At 34.1% G+C, this 19,958-nt stretch overlaps 2 protein-coding genes, 1 long non-coding RNA gene and 2 other non-coding genes across 7 annotated transcripts; all 5 read right to left on the bottom strand.

Moving 5' to 3' along the window:
- Window positions 1-409: 409 nt before the first annotated feature.
- LOC146958221 (U5 spliceosomal RNA) lies at window positions 410-526 on the bottom strand. Its single transcript, XR_015025065.1, has one exon. It is a non-coding gene; the product is annotated as a U5 spliceosomal RNA (small nuclear RNA).
- A 3,352-nt stretch (window positions 527-3,878) lies between these two features.
- On the bottom strand, window positions 3,879-5,417 carry LOC146958220 (chalcone synthase 4-like). 2 transcript variants are annotated; one of them, XM_085741326.1, is made up of 3 exons: window positions 5,384-5,417; window positions 5,119-5,348; window positions 3,879-4,998 (listed from the first exon to the last, which is right to left on the bottom strand). In XM_085741326.1, the coding sequence occupies exons 2-3, from the start codon at window positions 5,294-5,296 to the stop codon at window positions 4,007-4,009; spliced, it is 1,170 nt and encodes a 389-aa protein (XP_085597452.1). In that variant the 5' UTR covers window positions 5,297-5,348; window positions 5,384-5,417; the 3' UTR covers window positions 3,879-4,006. The 2 variants fall into 2 exon arrangements, with proteins under 2 accessions (XP_085597452.1, XP_085597451.1); XM_085741325.1 differs by having other exon boundaries at window positions 5,119-5,417.
- Window positions 5,418-7,215: 1,798 nt separating this feature from the next.
- Window positions 7,216-7,332, bottom strand: LOC146958219 (U5 spliceosomal RNA). Its single transcript, XR_015025071.1, has one exon. It is a non-coding gene; the product is annotated as a U5 spliceosomal RNA (small nuclear RNA).
- Window positions 7,333-14,006: 6,674 nt separating this feature from the next.
- Window positions 14,007-16,590, bottom strand: LOC146958218 (uncharacterized). Its single transcript, XR_015025006.1, has 3 exons — window positions 16,074-16,590; window positions 14,916-14,996; window positions 14,007-14,816 (listed from the first exon to the last, which is right to left on the bottom strand). It is a non-coding gene; the product is annotated as an uncharacterized LOC146958218 (long non-coding RNA).
- A 236-nt stretch (window positions 16,591-16,826) lies between these two features.
- LOC146958217 (chalcone synthase 8) lies at window positions 16,827-18,376 on the bottom strand. 2 transcript variants are annotated; one of them, XM_085741321.1, is made up of 3 exons: window positions 18,323-18,376; window positions 18,078-18,287; window positions 16,827-17,955 (listed from the first exon to the last, which is right to left on the bottom strand). In XM_085741321.1, the coding sequence occupies exons 2-3, from the start codon at window positions 18,253-18,255 to the stop codon at window positions 16,964-16,966; spliced, it is 1,170 nt and encodes a 389-aa protein (XP_085597447.1). In that variant the 5' UTR covers window positions 18,256-18,287; window positions 18,323-18,376; the 3' UTR covers window positions 16,827-16,963. The 2 variants fall into 2 exon arrangements, with proteins under 2 accessions (XP_085597447.1, XP_085597446.1); XM_085741320.1 differs by having other exon boundaries at window positions 18,078-18,376.
- Window positions 18,377-19,958: the final 1,582 nt, after the last annotated feature.

Raw genomic sequence — 19,958 nt, 5'->3', positions numbered from 1 at the left:
GTTTTGGAGGAGATACATATGGAGGAATAAGCCTATATTTTAATATATATTTAATATTTCAATAAAATTGAAATAACAATATGATAAATGATCATATAATAATTCAATCACACTTAAATAATTTCTAAAATCCTTTTTAGTGCCATTAATTTTAGAAAACAGTAATTAACTCCTTTTGTATCTTCCAAACTAAGGAGTTCTCATTGGAGGGATGGATGGCGACATATTTATCAAGGAGACCATAGTTGTTGAAATTTTTTGTTGTGCATTTGAATCAATCCACTTAAATAATTAATTCTTTCAAATCAAATTTTAAATTTAATTGGAAATAATTAAAAGTTGTTTTAAGTTTAGCAAATTCATCTTAAGAGATGAATTTGAACCTGAAAACATTGAACTAAAATTGCAGAGCCCTCCGCAAAGAGGACTCTTCCAAAAACTAGCGTATGCCGCTAATTGTGACGCTCACACGGTATTCTTTAGTAAAAGGCGAAAGAATAGTTCGCTATGTGATCATCACACGGCTCCATGATTTTAAGGAGGAGAGGTCCTATCTTTTTATATGTGAGCTGCATAGTTTAGTTTATGAATTGGGCGATGTGGGACATTATTAGACACTCACCTGTCTGAATCATCAATGGTGTCATATCAAAAGAATTCAATGGCTGGAAATAAGCCTTGATGTATATAACTAAAGTTTGAAAATTTAGAATATAGATATCTCAATTCAGTTTTCTCTCCATCGCCAGTTGCCGTTCATGGTGCTTTGATTCACCTGTTTCGCATCTCCCCATCAAAGGTAATCTCGTTGTTCTAATGTCTTGCTTTCATTATTTCACTTTGAAATTTAACGTCGGAGAAATCGTTTTTTGATTGAGTTTTCATTTTGCTTTTGTTGTGCCTCATGGTATATATATAATGCTTGTTTTCTGTTTGATATAATGCTTCAATTAAATTTTATTTACTTCTCTAATCTTAGTAATGTGATTCTCCTGCACCTATGCTTGTTAAAGGTGTTTGGATTCTGTAAAATGAATGGAATTGTTTGTTTGGAATGCAATTATGTGCTAATTTTTTACTTAGGGGATCGTATTAACGTTTTTAAGCATGTTACATTATGTGCAAATTCGTTTATGTCATTCTTCACAATAAATTACGCTTGTTCAGATCAACATGTTGTATTCTAACTTGTTCTGGGGTTCTGAATTTGTCAAAAATTATCTTAGCTAGTCTGATTGAATGCATATTTCATAGTGGAAATTAGAACAGAACCTACATATATAGTTTTGATACCTCATAAAGAAGGCTTGTTGCACATTGTTCTTCTTACCTTTACATGCTTTATTGGATGAAAACTTCTAATAGTTATAGTATATAAGTGTTGCATACTTCATTTCCATTATGAAATCAAATTTCAAATGTTTGCATGGGGAAATATTTGGAGTTGTAAATCTAAATGAAGTTTATCTTCAAATATTGTTGGTTAATTTAAATATGAATGAAGTGAAAGCAAAGACAAATTTGGTAGATTCTCAATTTTTACTCTAGTCGACACTTTTTACAACTTTTCAAAAATATATAAATGTGACATTTTTTTAGTGTTACTGGTCATATAATAAGTGTTACAAAATATAAATATGTAACAATTTTTTACTGTTATAAATATTGATACAAAATGTTACTGAAGCTTTTTAGTAACACAAGCTTTACCTAACAATTGCTCAAATGTTACTAAATTTAATTAGTAACATTTTTCTTGATTTAGTTACAATTTTCAATTGTTATTGAATCTCAATCATGTTGCAGTGAGATATCAAAAACTCTCATATTTCTCTCATCTTTGGTGCAAGCATCAAGCTTACGCCAAGAGTGAGGGATATATTTAAGTAAATTCGAGTTTGTTATCATTTTTGAAACTCAGGATAGCTCCCTTCAATTTACTGCAAGAAAATTTTATATCTAAGTTTTTCACCATAAGGAAATGGTCCCAAGAAGAGCTCTAGGTATGTAAGATGAGAAGTGTGTGGTTAGAGCCTAGAGGCTGTTGGCATCCCCATTGCTTGGTGCGAAAAGATCATGTTGTTTGCAACTGAAAGTATTAGAACCTTAATCCAGCTCGAAGCCAAATGAGATGGTTACATGGAGCCTAGAGGTTGTCGGTATCCGATACAGGTATATCTCGATGCTTGGGATATCCTCCAGGCTTCAATTCATCTAAAAAAAGTAGATGAAAAGTCCAAGGTATAGGAAGAAGATAGAAGACAAGCTAAGAATACATTTTTAGTTGCAGTGAAAAGAATGTTGACATTCTCAAAATTTCTGAACTTTTAGATCTGTTTTCAAAAGTTGTAATAGAAAATGAAGTGAAAAATATTAGATCAATAAGCTCTTATGAAAACATGACACATGGAAAGTAAACAGAGTTCTGAGTTTCCATTTTGTTTTTCCAATCCATGTTCTTTTGCCCCCATTTGGTGTTTGAATGGGAAATAAATCATTTTCTAGAAAGGAAAAGAGAAAAATAAATAATTTTTACATTTGTGACAGCACGTGCTTTATCAGCCTTGGAAATATAGACTTGGATATTTGAGATGTATAATAGAAAACAGAAACAAGATATGTAACAATTATTAGATCTCAACAATAGAAACTAAAGCTTATCAAAATAGCAACCCCATTCATACTTGGTAAACCAAAGCTTGAACTGAATTCTCTTTGAAACAATAAAAGGTGAGAGATCAAGCAAGAGAGTTACTGCAGGCAATATTGCGAAATGAATCAAGAATTAAACTTACAAACAATTGTATTGGTTTCCCTAATTATTTCTAAATTCAACCAAAAAAAAATTGGCCGGTATGAATTTCATGTTACAAATAAAATCTTGAATGTCACAATCTTTCACAATTTAAAAAGTAATTTATTCAAACTCCATTTCTACATTTAACAAATAAAATAATTAAACATAGCCAAACATAAATTTTATATACACTTGTAATGAAAAACTAAATTTGCATAATTTATTGAGTGACCATAAAGGGAAATTGCATATATTGCATCGCTGCAATATAACAGTCATATCATCAAGATGACTTAAACAGGTCAATTTTATGGAATATAATAACAAAAATATTGAAATTGAACTCATATGATGCATGCTGACAAGAATGTACTAAAATCTAAATGATAGCTAATTTCACTATGGTTTAAGTATCATTTAGTGTTATGCTAGCATTTTACGAAAAAATAAAAACTTAGAAACAAGGGTAGGTTCACCTTGTAACTTTCTTCTTCCGAATAATGGTGGGAGAGAAAATGTCAAAGTCCAGGGAAGGTATTTTGGTTCTTGCCTTGGAACAGTCTTCAACTATATGCGAACCTGCATAAACTTGGCCTCATTATCCTTCAGCACGTTCTTGAAAAAGTGTTCATGCCTGACCAATCTCTCCAATTTTTCTTCAAGCCGACCATCATCATCATCATCGTCATCATCAAATGATTGGTGACGTCGCTTACGGTGGCTTCTGTTATGCATGTTGCAGACCGTTTGCAACATCAGGGGTAGAGTACTGAATTGTTTCGAAGATTGTAGTTGTGACATCATGAATTGGTGTGTTCTTGGATTCAAGCCTCAAGATGTAAAGGTGGTCAAGTTCATGTGTGTTTGCATAAGGGGTGGGTTGTATTTCAAAATATGATGCTGGTTTTTGTTTATGTTGCAGGCTGTGAGTTAGAAGAGTGCACACATTACATTACTACATTTTAAAATATAATTCACTTGTAACAGTCATCTAATTTATTGTCTTTTATATGTTAACCCAATTTACTTCTTAACATCATTATAAATGAAATATTTTTCAAATAAATAACTATAAAGAATCTAAAACTAATCACAAATTATATTATTTTTATTATGATGGTACATGTTGAACTGTAGATGAGTTTTCATCTCTACATAAAAATCAAACAAATTTGAAAGTGATACATGAAAATAAAATAATTAAGCACCTCATATAGCGACACTGCGCAAAACAACAGTTTCAATGGTAAGACCCGGTCCAAACCCAAATAAAACACCCCACTCAAGTCCTTCTCCCGTGGTCTTCAGTCCATCCTGAGCGGACTTCTTTCTCATTTCATCTAAGATAAACAAAACACAAGCACTTGACATATTTCCATATTCACTAAGCACTTCTCTGGTGGCTTTCATCTTTTCAGGCTTTAACGCTAACTTTTGCTCTACTTGATCTAGAATTGCAGGTCCACCAGGGTGTGCAATCCAAAAGATTGAATTGTAATCAGAAATTCCCAATGGTTCAAAAGCCTCAACCAATGCTTTATTGATGTTCTTTGAAACAATCCCGGGAACATCTTTTAGAAGGTGAAATGTTAGTCCAGCTTCACGAAGGTGACCATCAATGGCTCCTTCACTATCTGGAGCAATTGTTTGTGCAGTCCAAACCATCTCAAAAATAGGTTTCTCAATTTCTGGTACTGGATCTGAACCAACAATCAGTGCAGCAGCTCCATCTCCAAATAGTGCTTGTCCAACAAGGCTGTCCAAGTGAGTATCACTAGGGCCGCGAAATGTAACTGCAGTGACTTCAGAACAGACAACCAACACACGAGCACCTTTGTTGTTCTCAGCCAAATCTTTAGCCAAACGAAGCACCGTGCCTCCTGCAAAGCAACCTTGTTGGTACATCATATACCTTTTCACATATGGGCGAAGACCTAAGAGTTTTGTGAGTTGGTAATCAGCTCCAGGCATGTCTACACCACTTGTGGTGCAAACGATCAAGTGAGTAATCTTTGACTTTGGTTGACCCCATTCTTTTATAGCTTTCACTGCAGCCTCCTTGCCTAGTCTAGGTACCTCTACCACCACCATGTCTTGCCTAGCATCCAATGAAGGTGCCATGTATTCACAAACACTAGGATTCTCTTTCAAAATCTCCTCTGTTAGGTACATGTATCTCCTCTTGATCATAGATTTATCACCTGAAGGGAATTATGAAAAGATGATATTAGTTCAGCAAACTTGGGTGACACGAAACCAATGTAAAGATAGCAAAATAGATTTAAATGGAAAGTATCTAAGGTAGAGGAAAAAATACTTACACATGCGTTGGAATTTCTCTTTGAGTTCAGTCTTGTGTTCACTATTTGTGATTTTAAAGTAGAAATCAGGATATGTGCTTTGTTCAACACAATTGGCTGGATTTGCAGTGCCAATGGCCAAAATAGTTGCAGGGCCTTCTGCCCTTTGAGCATTGCGAATTTCAGACACACTCACCATATTGATATCTTTGGTAGCAAATGAAAGTAATCGAAGTATTGTGATTTGAACTCAGTTGGTTTTGTTTGTAGTACTTGTTTGTTGTAAGAGAAAGAGAAGGGTGAAGGAAGAGTGTTGTGGTGGAAAGATGTATGGGATGAGATGGTTTTATATGAAAGAAAGAGTGGAAGGGTAGGTAGCTGAACATCACGTGTTTTGGTAAAACATTATGCACATTTTTATATTCAACAATGGCTGGCTGGCTGGATGGGTGCGTCCATGTACTGACCATGTAGGAGACTTTGAATACCCTCTCCAGTCAAAATCCCCTTTTTTTTAATGATTATTTTAGGGAAGAAAACTGGTATTTTACTTGAGTTTAATTACTATACACATATATTTAAAAATTATTTTACACATGTTTTTGCCACATCAATATATTAATATGATCATTCATGTGTTTTATATTCAATAATTGATATATCAACATATATGTTTTATATTCAATAATTGATATATCAACATATATAATTGAACGTATATGTAAAATAATAATACACCGACAATGTATACTAATTAAATTCTTTATTTTAAAATGCAAAATTATTTTAGTATTTGAGAATAAACCGTTCAATTTGATTCTTGAGAAAAATAAAAAATAACTCTTAATTTCAGGAGTAATTGTTTTGGGACAATTTGGTTCCTACATGAACCACCATCATAACATGAATAATTAGGTCCCTATCAATAATAAAAATAGATAGTTTGTCCACAAGTATTGTTCAACGGGTAAAAATATCTCAACCTCTTCATTTATGTGTGAGTTTCAATGGCTATTTTTCATTTCGTCTATCTAAAAAAATAGATAGTCGGCCCCTGATAGCATAAAAGTCCTTTAATAATTTATTCTTTCGTAAATCTACCATCTATGTTTTTTTAACATTTAAAATTTTAAAAAGATCCTTAACACTTGATAGTTCTAAAAAAGATTCACAATATATCTAAAAAAAAACTGGTATCAACATTGTACAAAAAATAAGAGTATGTTAACTTTGAAAAAAAAGTACGTTTGGAAGTTGAGTTTTGGAGGAGATATATATGGAGGAATAAGCCTATATTTTAATATATATTTAATTTAATATTTCAATAAAATTGAAATAACAATATGATAAATGATCATATAATAATTCAATCACACTTAAATAATTTCTAAAATCCTTTTTAGTGCCATTAATTTTAGAAAACAGTAATTAACTCCTTTTGTATCTTCCAAAATCCTCCAAACATACCATAAAATTCATGTTTCAATGGTGTTTATTGCTTGAATATTAAAGAAGAAAAGGACATAAGTGATTTATTGAAAAATAAACTATTTAGGGACATTTTCTTTTGTAGGACTAAATTATCTCTTTTCCAATTATTGTCTTGGACCAAATCACCCCTTTTTAATTATTGTTAGGCACCTAATTGTCCCTTTATTGACGATGGTTTTGGCATCCAATTACACTGAGAAAATTAGTCTTTCCTCTTTATTTTATTCACTTACACTGAGAAAACTCAATTTCAAGTTATAGACGAAAAATGAAGAGAGAAAATTTCAACACATCTTAATATTACTACTTCAAATGCATTAAGGTTTCATGGGTAAAATATAAAAGAAAATAAGAGAACCACATACTACAGGGAAGAGTTGAACAAGAGAGTCACATAATCATCAACAATAAGGAGTTCTCATTGGAGGGATGGATGGCGACATATATATCAAGGAGACCATAGTTGTTGAAATTTTTTGTTGTGCATTTGAATCAATCCACTTAAATAATTAATTCTTTCAAATCAAATTTTAAATTTAATTGGAAATAATTAAAAGTTGTTTAAGTTTAGAAAATTCATCTTTAAGAGATGAATTTAAACCTGAAAACATTGAACTAAAATTGCAGAGCCCTCAGTAAAGAGGACTCTTCCAAAAACTAGCGTATGCCGCTAATTGTGACGCTCACACGGTATTCTTTAGTAAAAGGCGAAAAAATAGTTCGCTATGTGATCATCACACGGCTCCGTGATTTTAACAAGAAGAGGTCCTATCTTTTTATATGTGAGCTGCATAGTTTAGTTTATGAATTGGGCGATGTGGGACATTATTAGACACTCACCTGTCTGAATCATCAATGGTGTCATATCAAAAGAATTCAATGGCTGGAAATAAGCCTTGTTGTATAAACAAGCCTTGTTGTATATAACTAAAGTTTGAAAATTTAGAATATAGATACCTCAATTCAGTTTTCTCTCCATCGCCAGTTGCCGTTCATGGTGCTTTGATTCACCTGTTTCGCATCTCCTCCATCAAAGGTAATCTCGTTGTTCTAATGTCTTGCTTTCATTATTTCACTTTGAAATTTAACGTTGGAGAAATCGTTTTTTGATTGAGTTTTCATTTTGCTTTTGTTGTGCCTCATGGTATATATATAATGCTTGTTTTCTGTTTGATATAATGCTTCAATTAAATTTTATTTACTTCTCTAATCTTAGTAATGTGATTCTCCTGCACCTATGCTTGTTAAAGGTGTTTGGATTCTGTAAAATGAATGGAATTGTTTGTTTGGAATGCAATTATGTGCTAATTTTTTACTTAGGGGATCGTATTAACGTTTTTAAGCATGTTACATTATGTGCAAATTCGTTTATGTCATTCTTCACAATAAATTACGCTTGTTCAGATCAACATGTTGTATTCTAACTTGTTCTGGGGTTCTGAATTTGTCAAAAATTATCTTAGCTAGTCTGATTGAATGCATATTTCATAGTGGAAATTAGAACAGAACCTACATATATAGTTTTGATACCTCATAAAGAAGGCTTGTTGCACATTGTTCTTCTTACCTTTACATGCTTTATTGGATGAAAACTTCTAATAGTTATAGTATATAAGTGTTGCATACTTCATTTCCATTATGAAATCAAATTTCAAATGTTTGCATGGGGAAATATTTGGAGTTGTAAATCTAAATGAAGTTTATCTTCAAATATTGTTGGTTAATTTAAATATGAATGAAGTGAAAGCAAAGACAAATTTGGTAGATTCTCAATTTTTACTCTAGTCGACACTTTTTACAACTTTTCAAAAATATATAAATGTGACATTTTTTTAGTGTTACTGGTCATATAATAAGTGTTACAAAATGTTAAACTTCTAATTCCTGATATGTACTTAACTTGCTGCGCAAGTTTCCTTTGCAGCCCTAGGGTTCTTATTGTGTTCCTACTTTAGATTACAAAACCTTAGATAGGAATTAGTTAGAGTTTGTTAGATTCTATCTGTACTATATATAGAACTTTGTAACAAACTCATCATTATTGATTCAATAATATTCATAGTTTCTCTCTCTTTTCTCTTTTCTTCTTCACCAAGTTTCTGTTTTCATCAACTTCCACCAGTGGATCATCATCTTCCACCAGTGGAAATGGTGAAGTTTATGATGGTATCAGAGCTTTTCTAAGCTCTGTTGCGCATCGTTTCCTTCACTCTGATATTCGTTCCAGATTGTTTTTTTCTTCCCTGTTTTCCTTCTTTCTCTTTTCATCATGGTTCGTGGTAATGCAAATGGTGGCGTTAATGGCGGTCCCGTGGTTGCACCGGTTCAAGATCCGTCGCAACAACCTGGTAACGTGTATTACGTTCATGCTTCTGATGGACCTTCCTTCGTCGCCATTACACCAAAGCTTAGCCATTCCAACTACCATTCTTGGGCGCGTTCTATGCGTAGAGCTCTTGGAGGGAAGAACAAGTTTGATTTTGTGGATGGTTCTATCCCTGTTCCAACTGAGTTTGATCCGAATTTCAAAGCTTGGAATCGTTGCAATATGTTAGTTCATTCTTGGATTATGAATTCTGTTGAGGATTCAATTGCACAAAGCATTGTTTTTCTGGAAAATGCCATTGATGTTTGGAACGAGCTCAAAGAACGTTTCTCCCAAGGTGATTTCATTCGTATCTCTGAATTACAGTGTGAGATCTTCAGTTTGAAGCAAGATTCACGTTCTGTTACTGAATTTTTCACTGTTTTGAAAGTGTTGTGGGAAGAACTTGAAGCTTATCTTCCTTCCCCTGTTTGTGCATGTCCTCATCGTTGCATGTGTCTCACTGGTGTGATGAATGCTAAACATCAACATGAGATCACGCGTTCAATTCGTTTTCTTACTGGTTTGAATGATTCCTTTGATTTGGTTCGTTCTCAGATTCTATTGATGAATCCTTTACCACCTATCAATAGGATTTTCTCCATGGTTATGCAACATGAGAGGCAGTTTAGATTTTCACTTCCTGTTGATGAGACAAAAATCTTGGTAAACTCAGTGGGTAAATCACAAGGAAGAGGACGTGGTAATGGTAACCCCAATGGTAATTTTCCTGGTCAGAAGCGTTCTTGTTCCTTTTGTGGAAGGGAAAACCACACTGTTGATACTTGCTATAGGAAACATGGTTTTCCTCCAAACTATGGAAAGAAGAATTCTGCAATGGTCAATAACTCTTCTCTGGAGAGCAATGAAGAAAGGGAAGATTTGGATGACTCAAAGAGTTGCAAAGGAACAGGCAACTCAGAACCATCTTTTGGTATCACTAAGGAGCAATATGAGCAACTTGTCACTCTTCTTCAGTCTCATCAAGCTTCCACAAGCAAGGTGAACCATGTGACTTCAGGTATAACTAGAATCTCATATTCTTTGAATCATTCCAGTTTTGGAACTTGGATTGTTGACTCTGGTGCTAGTGATCATATATGCTCCTCCATCAAATTTTTTGATTCATATGCATCTATTATCCCTGTGCACATCAAACTACCAAATGGTAATATGGCTATAGCAAAGTTCTCTGGTACAGTCACTTTTTCACCAGGACTTGTTGCTAGAAATGTACTATATGTTGCAGAATTCAAATTGAATTTGTTATCTGTTCCTAAACTATGCATGGATAATAATTGCATAGTAACTTTTGATAATGATAAATGTTTTATACAGGACAAGAGCAATTTGAAGATGACTGGTTTGGGTGAATTGATTGAAGGATTGTACTTCCTCAACCTTAACCCACAAGTTCATCAACCTGTTATAGCTTCATCTCAAGCCAGCTTTTCCACCACTTTTCTACCTCAAGAAGCCCTGTGGCACTTTAGACTAGGGCATTTGTCCAATGATAGGTTGCTTAGCATGCAACAATCTTTTCCTTGTATTAAAGTTGATAGTCATTCAGTGTGTGATATCTGTCATTACTCTAGACATAAAAAGCTTCCTTTCAAGCTCAGTGTAAATAAAGCTAGTCATTGTTATGAACTAATTCATTTTGATATTTGGGGTCCAGTTTCTATTAGTTCAATTCATGGTCATAAGTATTTCATTACTGCTCTTGATGATTACAGTCGTTTCACATGGATCATGTTATGTAAAACAAAATCTGAAGTTTCAAAATGTGTTCAAAATTTTATTCTTAACATAGAAACTCAATTTGACTGCAAAGTTAAAACTGTTAGAACTGATAATGGTCCAGAGTTTCTCATGCCTGAATTTTATTCTTCCAAAGGCATAGAACATCAAACTAGTTGTGTTGAAACTCCCCAACAAAATGGGAGAGTAGAAAGAAAACATCAGCATATCTTAAATGTTGCTAGAGCCTTGCTTTTTCAATCAAAACTCCCAAAAATTTTCTGGTCATACTCAGTTTTGCATGCCATTTACATCATTAACCGTATTCCTACTCCCTTATTGCAAAATAAGTCTCCTTATTTTCTTAGATATGGTCATGATCCAGATTTAAATGATTTCAAAGTGTTTGGTTGTCTCTGTTATGCTTCAACCTTACACAATCATAGAACAAAATTTGATTCTAGAGCTCAAAAATGTGTTTTCTTAGGTTACAAGCAAGGTATTAAAGGTGTTGTTTTATATGATTTAAATCATAGAAACATTCTTGTCTCTAGAAATGTGACCTATCATGAACACATATTACCTTACTCCACTCCTAATCAATTGTTTCAGTGGCAATATCATTCTAAACACCCCATTACAGAAGCCACTGAACAAGCTCCATCCCAGTTTGAACCAACTGAACAAAACCAACCTGAAACCAACAAAGAGCCTGATCCAAACCTTTATGAACCAGATGTACACATAGATAACAACATTGCAGTTCAAAACCCAACACAAATTGAACCAGAACCACAACAGTTGAACATTAGAAAATCAACTAGAATCCCACACAAACCTAACCACCTTTCAGACTATGTGTGCAATTCTTCAAGTAATTCAACCAATCAGGCTTCTTCAGGTATACTCTATCCTCTTAAGCATTATCATTCACTCAACAATATTTCTGCTTCCCACCAGAAATTTGCTTTGGCTATTACTGATGCTTCTGAACCAGCTAGTTACAAAGAAGCCAGTAAGCAAGAATGTTGGGTGAAGGCTATGAATTCTGAACTTAGTGCTTTAAATCAGAACAAAACTTGGATTTTTGTTGATACTCCACCAAATATAAAGCCCATAGGGAGCAAATGGGTTTATAAGATAAAGCATAAGTCAGATGGGACTATTGAGAGATATAAGGCAAGATTGGTTGCTAAGGGCTATACACAAGTTGAAGGGCTTGATTTCTTTGACACTTTCTCACCTGTAGCCAAGATAACAACTGTGAGAACTTTACTTGCCTTAGCATCCATAAATTCATGGCACCTCCATCAGTTGGATGTAAACAATGCATTTCTTCATGGAGATTTAAATGAAGACGTTTACATGTCAGTTCCTCAAGGTGTTCATAGTCCCAAGCCTAATCAAGTATGTAAATTGTTAAAGTCTCTATATGGTTTGAAGCAAGCCAGTAGGAAATGGTATGAGAAGCTAACTGGTTTTCTGCTTCATCAAGGGTACAAACAGTCTGCATCAGATCATTCATTGTTCATTCTACATAATGATGCAAGTTTTACTGCTTTATTAGTATATGTGGATGATGTCATATTAGCTGGAAATTCCATGATTGAGATAGACAGGATCAAAACTGAACTTGATACTGAGTTTAAGATCAAGGATCTTGGAAAGTTGAAATATTTTTTAGGCATTGAAGTTGCTCATTCCAAGACAGGCATAAGCATATGTCAGAGGAAATACTGTCTTGATCTATTGAAGGACACTGGGTTACTTGGTGCTAAACCTGCTATAACTCCTCTTGATCCTTCTATCAAGCTTCATCAAGACAGTTCACCACCTCATGATGATATTCAAAGTTATAGGAGACTTGTGGGAAAACTGTTGTACCTTACAACTACAAGACCTGATATAGCTTTTGTGGTTCAACAATTGAGTCAATTTCTCAATGCTCCAACTATCACACATTATGATACTGCATGCAGAGTAGTAAAATACCTCAAAGGGAATCCTGGTCAAGGATTACTATTCAGAAGAGATTCCAAACTTCAGTTACTTGGATTTACTGATGCAGATTGGGCAGGATGTGTAGACAGTAGAAGGTCCACATCAGGTTATTGTTTCTTTCTTGGTTCTTCCTTAATCTCATGGAGAGCAAAGAAACAACATACCATTGCAAGGAGTTCATCAGAGGCAGAATATAGAGCTCTTTCTTTTGCAAGTTGTGAACTACAGTGGCTTCTCTACTTGTTGCAAGACTTAAAAGTTAAATGTGACAAGCTTCCAGCTCTCTATTGTGACAACCAAAGCGCTATACACATAGCCAAGAATCCAGTATTCCATGAAAGGACAAAGCATTTGGAGATAGATTGCCATTTTGTCAGAGAAAAAATTCAACAAAACATCTTCAAGTTGCTTCCTGTCAAGTCTCATTCACAGCTTGCAGATTTTTTCACCAAACCCCTACCATCTAAGAGCTTTCATTCATTTTTGCCCAAGCTTAACATGATTGATTTATACCATGCTAAGCTTGAGGGGGGATGTTAAACTTCTAATTCCTGATATGTACTTAACTTGCTGCGCAAGTTTCCTTTGCAGCCCTAGGGTTCTTATTGTGTTCCTACTTTAGATTACAAAACCCTAGATAGGAATTAGTTAGAGTTTGTTAGATTCTATCTGTACTATATATAGAACTTTGTAACAAACTCATCATTATTGATTCAATAATATTCATAGTTTCTCTCTCTTTTCTCTTTTCTTCTTCACCAAGTTTCTGTTTTCATCAACTTCCACCAGTGGATCATCATCTTCCACCAGTGGAAATGGTGAAGTTTATGACAAAATATAAATATGTAACAATTTTTTACTGTTATAAATATTGATATAAAATGTTACTGAAGCTTTTTAGTAACACATATTTTACCTAACAATTGCTCAAATGTTACTGAATTTAATTAGTAACATTTTTCTTGATTTAGTTACAATTTTCAATTGTTATTGACTCTCAATCATGTTGTAGCGAGATATCAAAAACTCTCTCATTTCTCTCATCTTTGGTGCAAGCATCAAGCTTACGCCAAGAGTGAGGGATATATTTAAGTAAATTCGAGTTTGTTATCATTTTTGAAACCCAGGAACTCATGATAGCTCCCTTCAATTTACTGCAAGAAAATTTTATATCTAAGTTTTTCACCATAAGGAAATGGTCCCAAGAAGAGCTCTAGGTATGTAAGATGAGAAGTGTGTGGTTAGAGCCTAGAGGTTGTCGGCATCCCCATTGCTTGGTGCGAAAAGATCATGTTTGCAGCTGAAAGTATTAGAACCTTAATCCAGCTCGAAGCCAAATGAGATGGTTACATGGAGCCTAGAGGTTGTCGGTATCCGATACAGGTATATCTCGATGCTTGGGATATCCTCCAGCTTCAATTCATCTAAGAAAAGTAGAGGAAAAGTCCAAGGTATAGGAAGAAGATCATAGAAGACAAGCTAAGAAGAATACATTTTTAGTTGCAGTGAAAAGAATGTTGACACTCTCAAAATTTCTGAACTTTTACATCTGTTTCCAAAAGTTGTAATAGAAAATGACGTAAAAAATATTAGATCAATAATCTCTTATGAAAACATGACACATGGAAAGTATACAGACCTAAGTTCTGAGTTTCCATTTTGTTTTTCCAATCCATGTTCTCTTGCCCCCATTTGGTGTTTGAATGGGAAATAAATCATTTTCTATAAAGGAAAAGAGAAAAATAAATAAATTTACATTGGTGACAGCTTGTGCTTTATCAGCCTTTCAGAGAAAGCTCCAGGCCTGCTCAAAATTCATTCAGGCTTTATGATTGCAGACCAACTTTCAATTGAGGCTCAATGGGCTAACTGAATCCTTGCAGGGCCAAGGGAAGAATTTAGAGATGAATGAGAGAAAAAAGCTGAACAATAAGTGGCTCCATGCAATCATGAAAAGATTAAGATGCATTGCAACTTCATCAGCTTAATCCTGCCTTGAAAAAATTCACTTCTGAGCATGAGTTAGAGGGTGCTTCTGAGCAAGAATTTCCTTTGTCTTCTCAAGAACACCAAAAAATATTGAACCACCTATTCCTATCCACACCACTCTTGGCCCAATACCCTGCAAATAGTTTGTCTTTTAAAAAGCTGTTTGGTTAAAAGAAACTTAAGAGTGAAAATAATGATTTGTGTTACACTAAGTTTCAAAAAATATTCATACCTTAAAAAGAGCATTAGCTCCTTCTTCTTTAACTATTGTCCTCACACAATCATAAATGCCTTTGTAATGTTTTTGAGTTCCCTAATAGGGAGGATTGAGAGTATGATAATGTCAGATATCACTTCAGATAAAAGTCAAGTTTAATAACAAGTCATAAAATGAATTTCAAATAGCAGCTCCTATTAAGAATATTTGTCACCCCTCTAAATATGCTTATTCATTTTGCGTGTTGGAGTGGCGAGGTTAACTTGAGGCTTTTAAGGAAAGGGTTTTGGTTAATTTTGCATGCATTGATTTGGAAGGAAATAAATGCAAGGATTTTTAGAAACCTATTCAAGAATTATGACGAGGTGGTTGATGACATTAATGTGTTGTCTTGGTGTTGGTCGTTGTCTCGTTGAGTAGACTACAGATAGCATCTTGTCTCTATTACGAGTGGTGTTGGAATCCAAGAGAGTGTCTCAAAAGGAAGTAAGGGCGGGTGTTTTGTTGGAGCTGGCAGGTGGGATTGTTTTTTCTGGCTTAACAGTGCTTAACAGGTGTTAATTAGTGGAGCTTCTAGTGGTTACTGTGATTGGTTTTTGGGAGTTGCGGTTGGTTGTTCATTTCGATGGGCATCTTATGATATTTTCTTGTATTGTAGCTACTGTTATCTGTTTTCTGTTGGATTTGGTGGCGTCATGCGCCTTGTATTGATCCATTCTTTGCCATTTTTTGGTTGCTGTACTGTTTTCACGCCTTTTGCACTTCTTGTGCTAGGCTAATCAATGAAATTATGCTGATTCAAAAAAAAAATGATTCAAACTCCATTGCCACATTTAACAAAACACAAGTTTTATGTACACTTGTAATGAAAAACTGCATAATTTATTGAGAGACCATAAAGGGAAGTTGCATATATAGGCATCGCTGCAACATAACAGTCATCATCAAGATGACTTGAAATAGGTTAATTTTTCTTCTGATACAACCAATATATAGTTTTGTTTGATGGAATATGAAAACAAAAATATTGAACCAATATATAATGCATGCTGACAAGAATGTACTAAATGATAGCTAATTCACTATGGCTTAAAGTTTCATTTAGTGTTATGCGGTACATTTTACGAAAAAATAAAAACTTAGAAACAAGGGTACATAGGTTTCTACTTCTACCTTGTAACTTTCTTCTTCCGAATAATGGTGGGAGAGAAAATATCAAAGTCCAAGGAAGGTATTTTGGTTCTTGCCTTTGAACAGTCTTCAACTCTATGCGAACCTGCATTAACTTGGCCTCATTATTCTTCAGCACGTTCTCGAAAAAGTGTTCAAGCCTAACCAATCTCTCTGATTTTTCTTCAAGCCGACCATCATCATCATCGTCATCATCAAATGATTGGTGACGTCGCTTACGGTGGCTTCTGTATGCATGTTGCAGACCATTTGCAACATTAAGGGTAGAGTATTGGATAGTTTTGAAGATTGCAGTGGTGATATCATTAATTGGTTAGGTTCATGTAAATTTTCTTAAGGGATGGATCGTATTTTAATATAGGATGCTGGTTTTTCTTTATGATGCAGGCTGTGATGTGTTGGGATGGATTTTTTTTTTGTCTGTTCTATTTTGCTGCGTATCTTTGCACTTGATTTGTTCACCAAGTACACCTTATGCTACATTGCTATTGGATTGTTTCTGTTTAGAGTAATAAAATCTTTTGTTATTGCAAAATAAAACATAGTACAGTGTACAGATATTTAAAATTAGTTTCAAATACTATAATAAGTTAGAAGAGTGCACACATTACATTACAGTACTTTTTAAATTCACTTGTAACAGTCATCTAATTTACAGTCATTTATATGTTAACATAGTTTACTTCTTAATTATCATTATAAATGATATATCAAATAAATAACTGGAGTAGAATCTAAAACAAATCACAAATTATATTACTTTTAACATGATGTTACATGTTGAACTGTAGACAAATTTTCTATCCTTACATAAAAATCAAGCAAATTTGAAAGTGATACATAAAAATAAAATAATTAACTAATTAAGCACCTCATATAGCGACACTGCGCAAAACAACGGTTTCAATGGTAAGACCCGGTCCAAAGCCAAATAAAACACCAAACTCAAGTCCTTCTCCCGTGGTCTTCAGTCCATCTTGAGCTGACTTCTTTCTCATTTCATCTAAGATAAACAAAACACATGCACTTGACATATTTCCATATTCACTGAGCACTTCTCTGGTGGCTTTCATCTTTTCAGGCTTTAAGGCTAACTTTTGCTCTACTTGATCTAGAATTGCAGGTCCACCAGGGTGTGCAATCCAAAAGATTGAATTGTAATCAGAAATTCCCAATGGTTCAAAAGCCTCAACCAATGCTTTATTGATGTTCTTTGAAACAATCCCGGGAACATCTTTAAGAAGGTGAAATGTTAGTCCAGCTTCACGAAGGTGACCATCAATGGCCCCTTCACTATCTGGAGCAATTGTTTGTGCAGTCCAAACCATCTCAAAAATAGGTTTCTCAATTTCTGGTACTGGATCTGAACCAACAATCAGTGCAGCAGCTCCATCTCCAAATAGTGCTTGTCCAACAAGGCTGTCCAAGTGAGTATCACTAGGGCCGCGAAATGTAACTGCAGTGACTTCAGAACAGACAACCAACACACGAGCACCTTTGTTGTTCTCAGCCAAATCTTTAGCCAAACGAAGCACCGTGCCTCCTGCAAAGCAACCTTGTTGGTACATCATATACCTTTTTACGTATGGACGAAGACCTAAGAGTTTTGTGAGTTGGTAATCAGCTCCAGGCATGTCTACACCACTTGTGGTGCAAACGATCAAGTGAGTAATCTTTGACTTTGGTTGACCCCATTCTTTTATAGCTTTCACTGCAGCCTCCTTGCCTAGTCTAGGTACCTCTACCACCACCATGTCTTGCCTAGCATCCAATGAAGGTGCCATGTATTCACAAACACTAGGATTCTCTTTCAAAATCTCCTCTGTTAGGTACATGTATCTCCTCTTGATCATAGATTTATCACCTGAAGGGAATTATGAAAAGATGATATTAGTTCAGCAAACTTGGGTGACACGAAACCAATGTAAAGATAGCAAAATATATTTAAATGGAAAGTATCTAAGGTAGAGGAAAAAAAATACTTACACATGCGTTGGAATTTCTCTTTGAGTTCAGTCTTGTGTTCACTATTTGTGATTTTAAAGTAGAAATCAGGATATGTGCTTTGTTCAACACAGTTGGCTGGATTTGCAGTTCCAATGGCTAAAATGGTTGCAGGGCCTTCTGCCCTTTGAGCAGTGCGAATTTCAGACACACTAACCATCTTGATATATTTGGTAGCAAATGAAAGTAATCAAAGTATTGTAATGAAAGTCTCAGTTGGTTTTGTTTGTAGTACTTGTTTGTTGTAAAGAAAGTGAAGGGTGAAGGAAGAGTGTTGTGGTGGAAAGATGTATGGAATGAGATGGTTTTATATGAAGGAATGAGTGGAAAGGGTAGGTAGCTGAACATCACGTGTTTTGGTAAAACATTATGCACATTTTTATATTCAACAGTGGCTGGCTAGCTAGATGGGTGAGTCCATGAACTTACCATGTAGGAGAGTTTGGGGCCATTACCCGCATGACTTTGAAGACCCTCTCCAGTCAAACCCCATTTTTTTATAAAAAAATAAATAATAGTGAGGCTGAAGAATTTTTTTTCTTTCTGTCAATTAGTACAGTGATTAGAATTCATTTTTGAGGTGAATAAATGAGATGTTTTGACTTCGAACACCGTCCTATTCATGTAACAAGGCTGATATTTTTTGTGTTTAAAGTTATTTTACACATGTGTTTCTTCATCAATTAATGAACATGATTATTTATATGTTTTTATTTTTAATTGATGTTATGACGCATCATTGAATGAATGTGTAAAATAATTATACACAATTAAATTCATTATTTTAAAATGAAAATTTATTTGTGTACCTGAGAAAAAAACTGTTCAATTTGATTCTTGAGAAAATTAAACAGTAATTCTTTCCCTAAAAAAACTCTTAATTTCAAAATCAGGACCTACAAGAATAATTATATCCCTATCAATAATAAAAATAGATACTTTGGTCCCTGACAAAATAAAAGTCCTTTAATAATTTATTCTTTCACAAATCTCCCATTTAAATTCCTTTTTTTTTTTCAACATTGAAAATTTCAAAAAAAGATCCTGAATACTTGATGGTTCTAAAAAAGATTCAGAATATATCTAAATAACTGATATCAAAACTGTACCGAAAACAAGAGTATGTTAATGTAAAAAAGTATGCTTAGAACAAGTCTATTTTGATATATATTTCATATTTTAACAAAATTGAAATAGCAATATCATAAATGATCATATAATACTTCAATCGCTCTTGAATAATCTCTAAAAACTTTTTACAGTGTTATTAATTTAAAAAAGTAATTAACTCTCCCCCTCCAAAATCTTCCATCCAAAGTCTAAACATGCCAGAAAATTAATGTTACGTGGTTCATAGTTAAAATGGTGTCTGTGTATGTAGATGGTAATTGCTCGAATGTGAAAGAAGAAAAAGAACAAGCATAAGTGATTTAATGAAAAATAAACTATTTAGGGATATATTTTATTTTTTTAATTTTTTTTGAAGAATTTCTTTTGAAGGGACTAAATTATCTCTTTTTAAGTTATTTTCTGGGACCAAATCCTCCCTTTTTAATTATTGTTAGGCACCTAACTGTACCTTTAGTGACTATGGTTAGGTATATGAACAAAGTTGCCATTAGTTTTTTCCTTACTAACTTAAACTTGTGTTTATTTTTCTAAAGGAGCAAATTGGTTCACACCTACGAAGCACACAGACACATACATCAGATATGACATTAACGTTGACACCGATAAAATTTTGAAAAATGACATGATTTAATGTAATCACAAGTGTCAATGTCCGACACAACACATGTCGGGCACCGAAACACGCCTTCAATCAGAAATGTCGGTGCAGGTAACACAATTTTGTCAAATACT

The sequence above is a fragment of the Medicago sativa genome, chromosome 1, assembly GCF_051527215.1.
Source record: "Medicago sativa cultivar Bolivia chromosome 1, Bolivia_mono, whole genome shotgun sequence".
In the NCBI taxonomy this organism is placed as follows: domain Eukaryota; kingdom Viridiplantae; phylum Streptophyta; class Magnoliopsida; order Fabales; family Fabaceae; genus Medicago; species Medicago sativa.
The sequence above is the reverse complement of the archived record's forward strand: the minus strand, read 5'-3'. Positions and strand labels throughout refer to the sequence as shown.

Bases quoted from the DNA above. Each gene is read 5' to 3' on its own strand.
- LOC146958220 (XM_085741325.1), bottom strand. From the start codon at position 5,296: ATGGTGAGTGTGTCTGAAATTCGCAATGCTCAAAGGGCAGAAGGCCCT. The intron at 4,999-5,118 runs GTAAGTATTTTT...AATTCCCTTCAG, and splicing joins AGAGAAATTCCAACGCATGT to GTGATAAATCTATGATCAAG.
- LOC146958217 (XM_085741320.1), bottom strand. From the start codon at position 18,255: ATGGTTAGTGTGTCTGAAATTCGCACTGCTCAAAGGGCAGAAGGCCCT. The intron at 17,956-18,077 runs GTAAGTATTTTT...AATTCCCTTCAG, and splicing joins AGAGAAATTCCAACGCATGT to GTGATAAATCTATGATCAAG.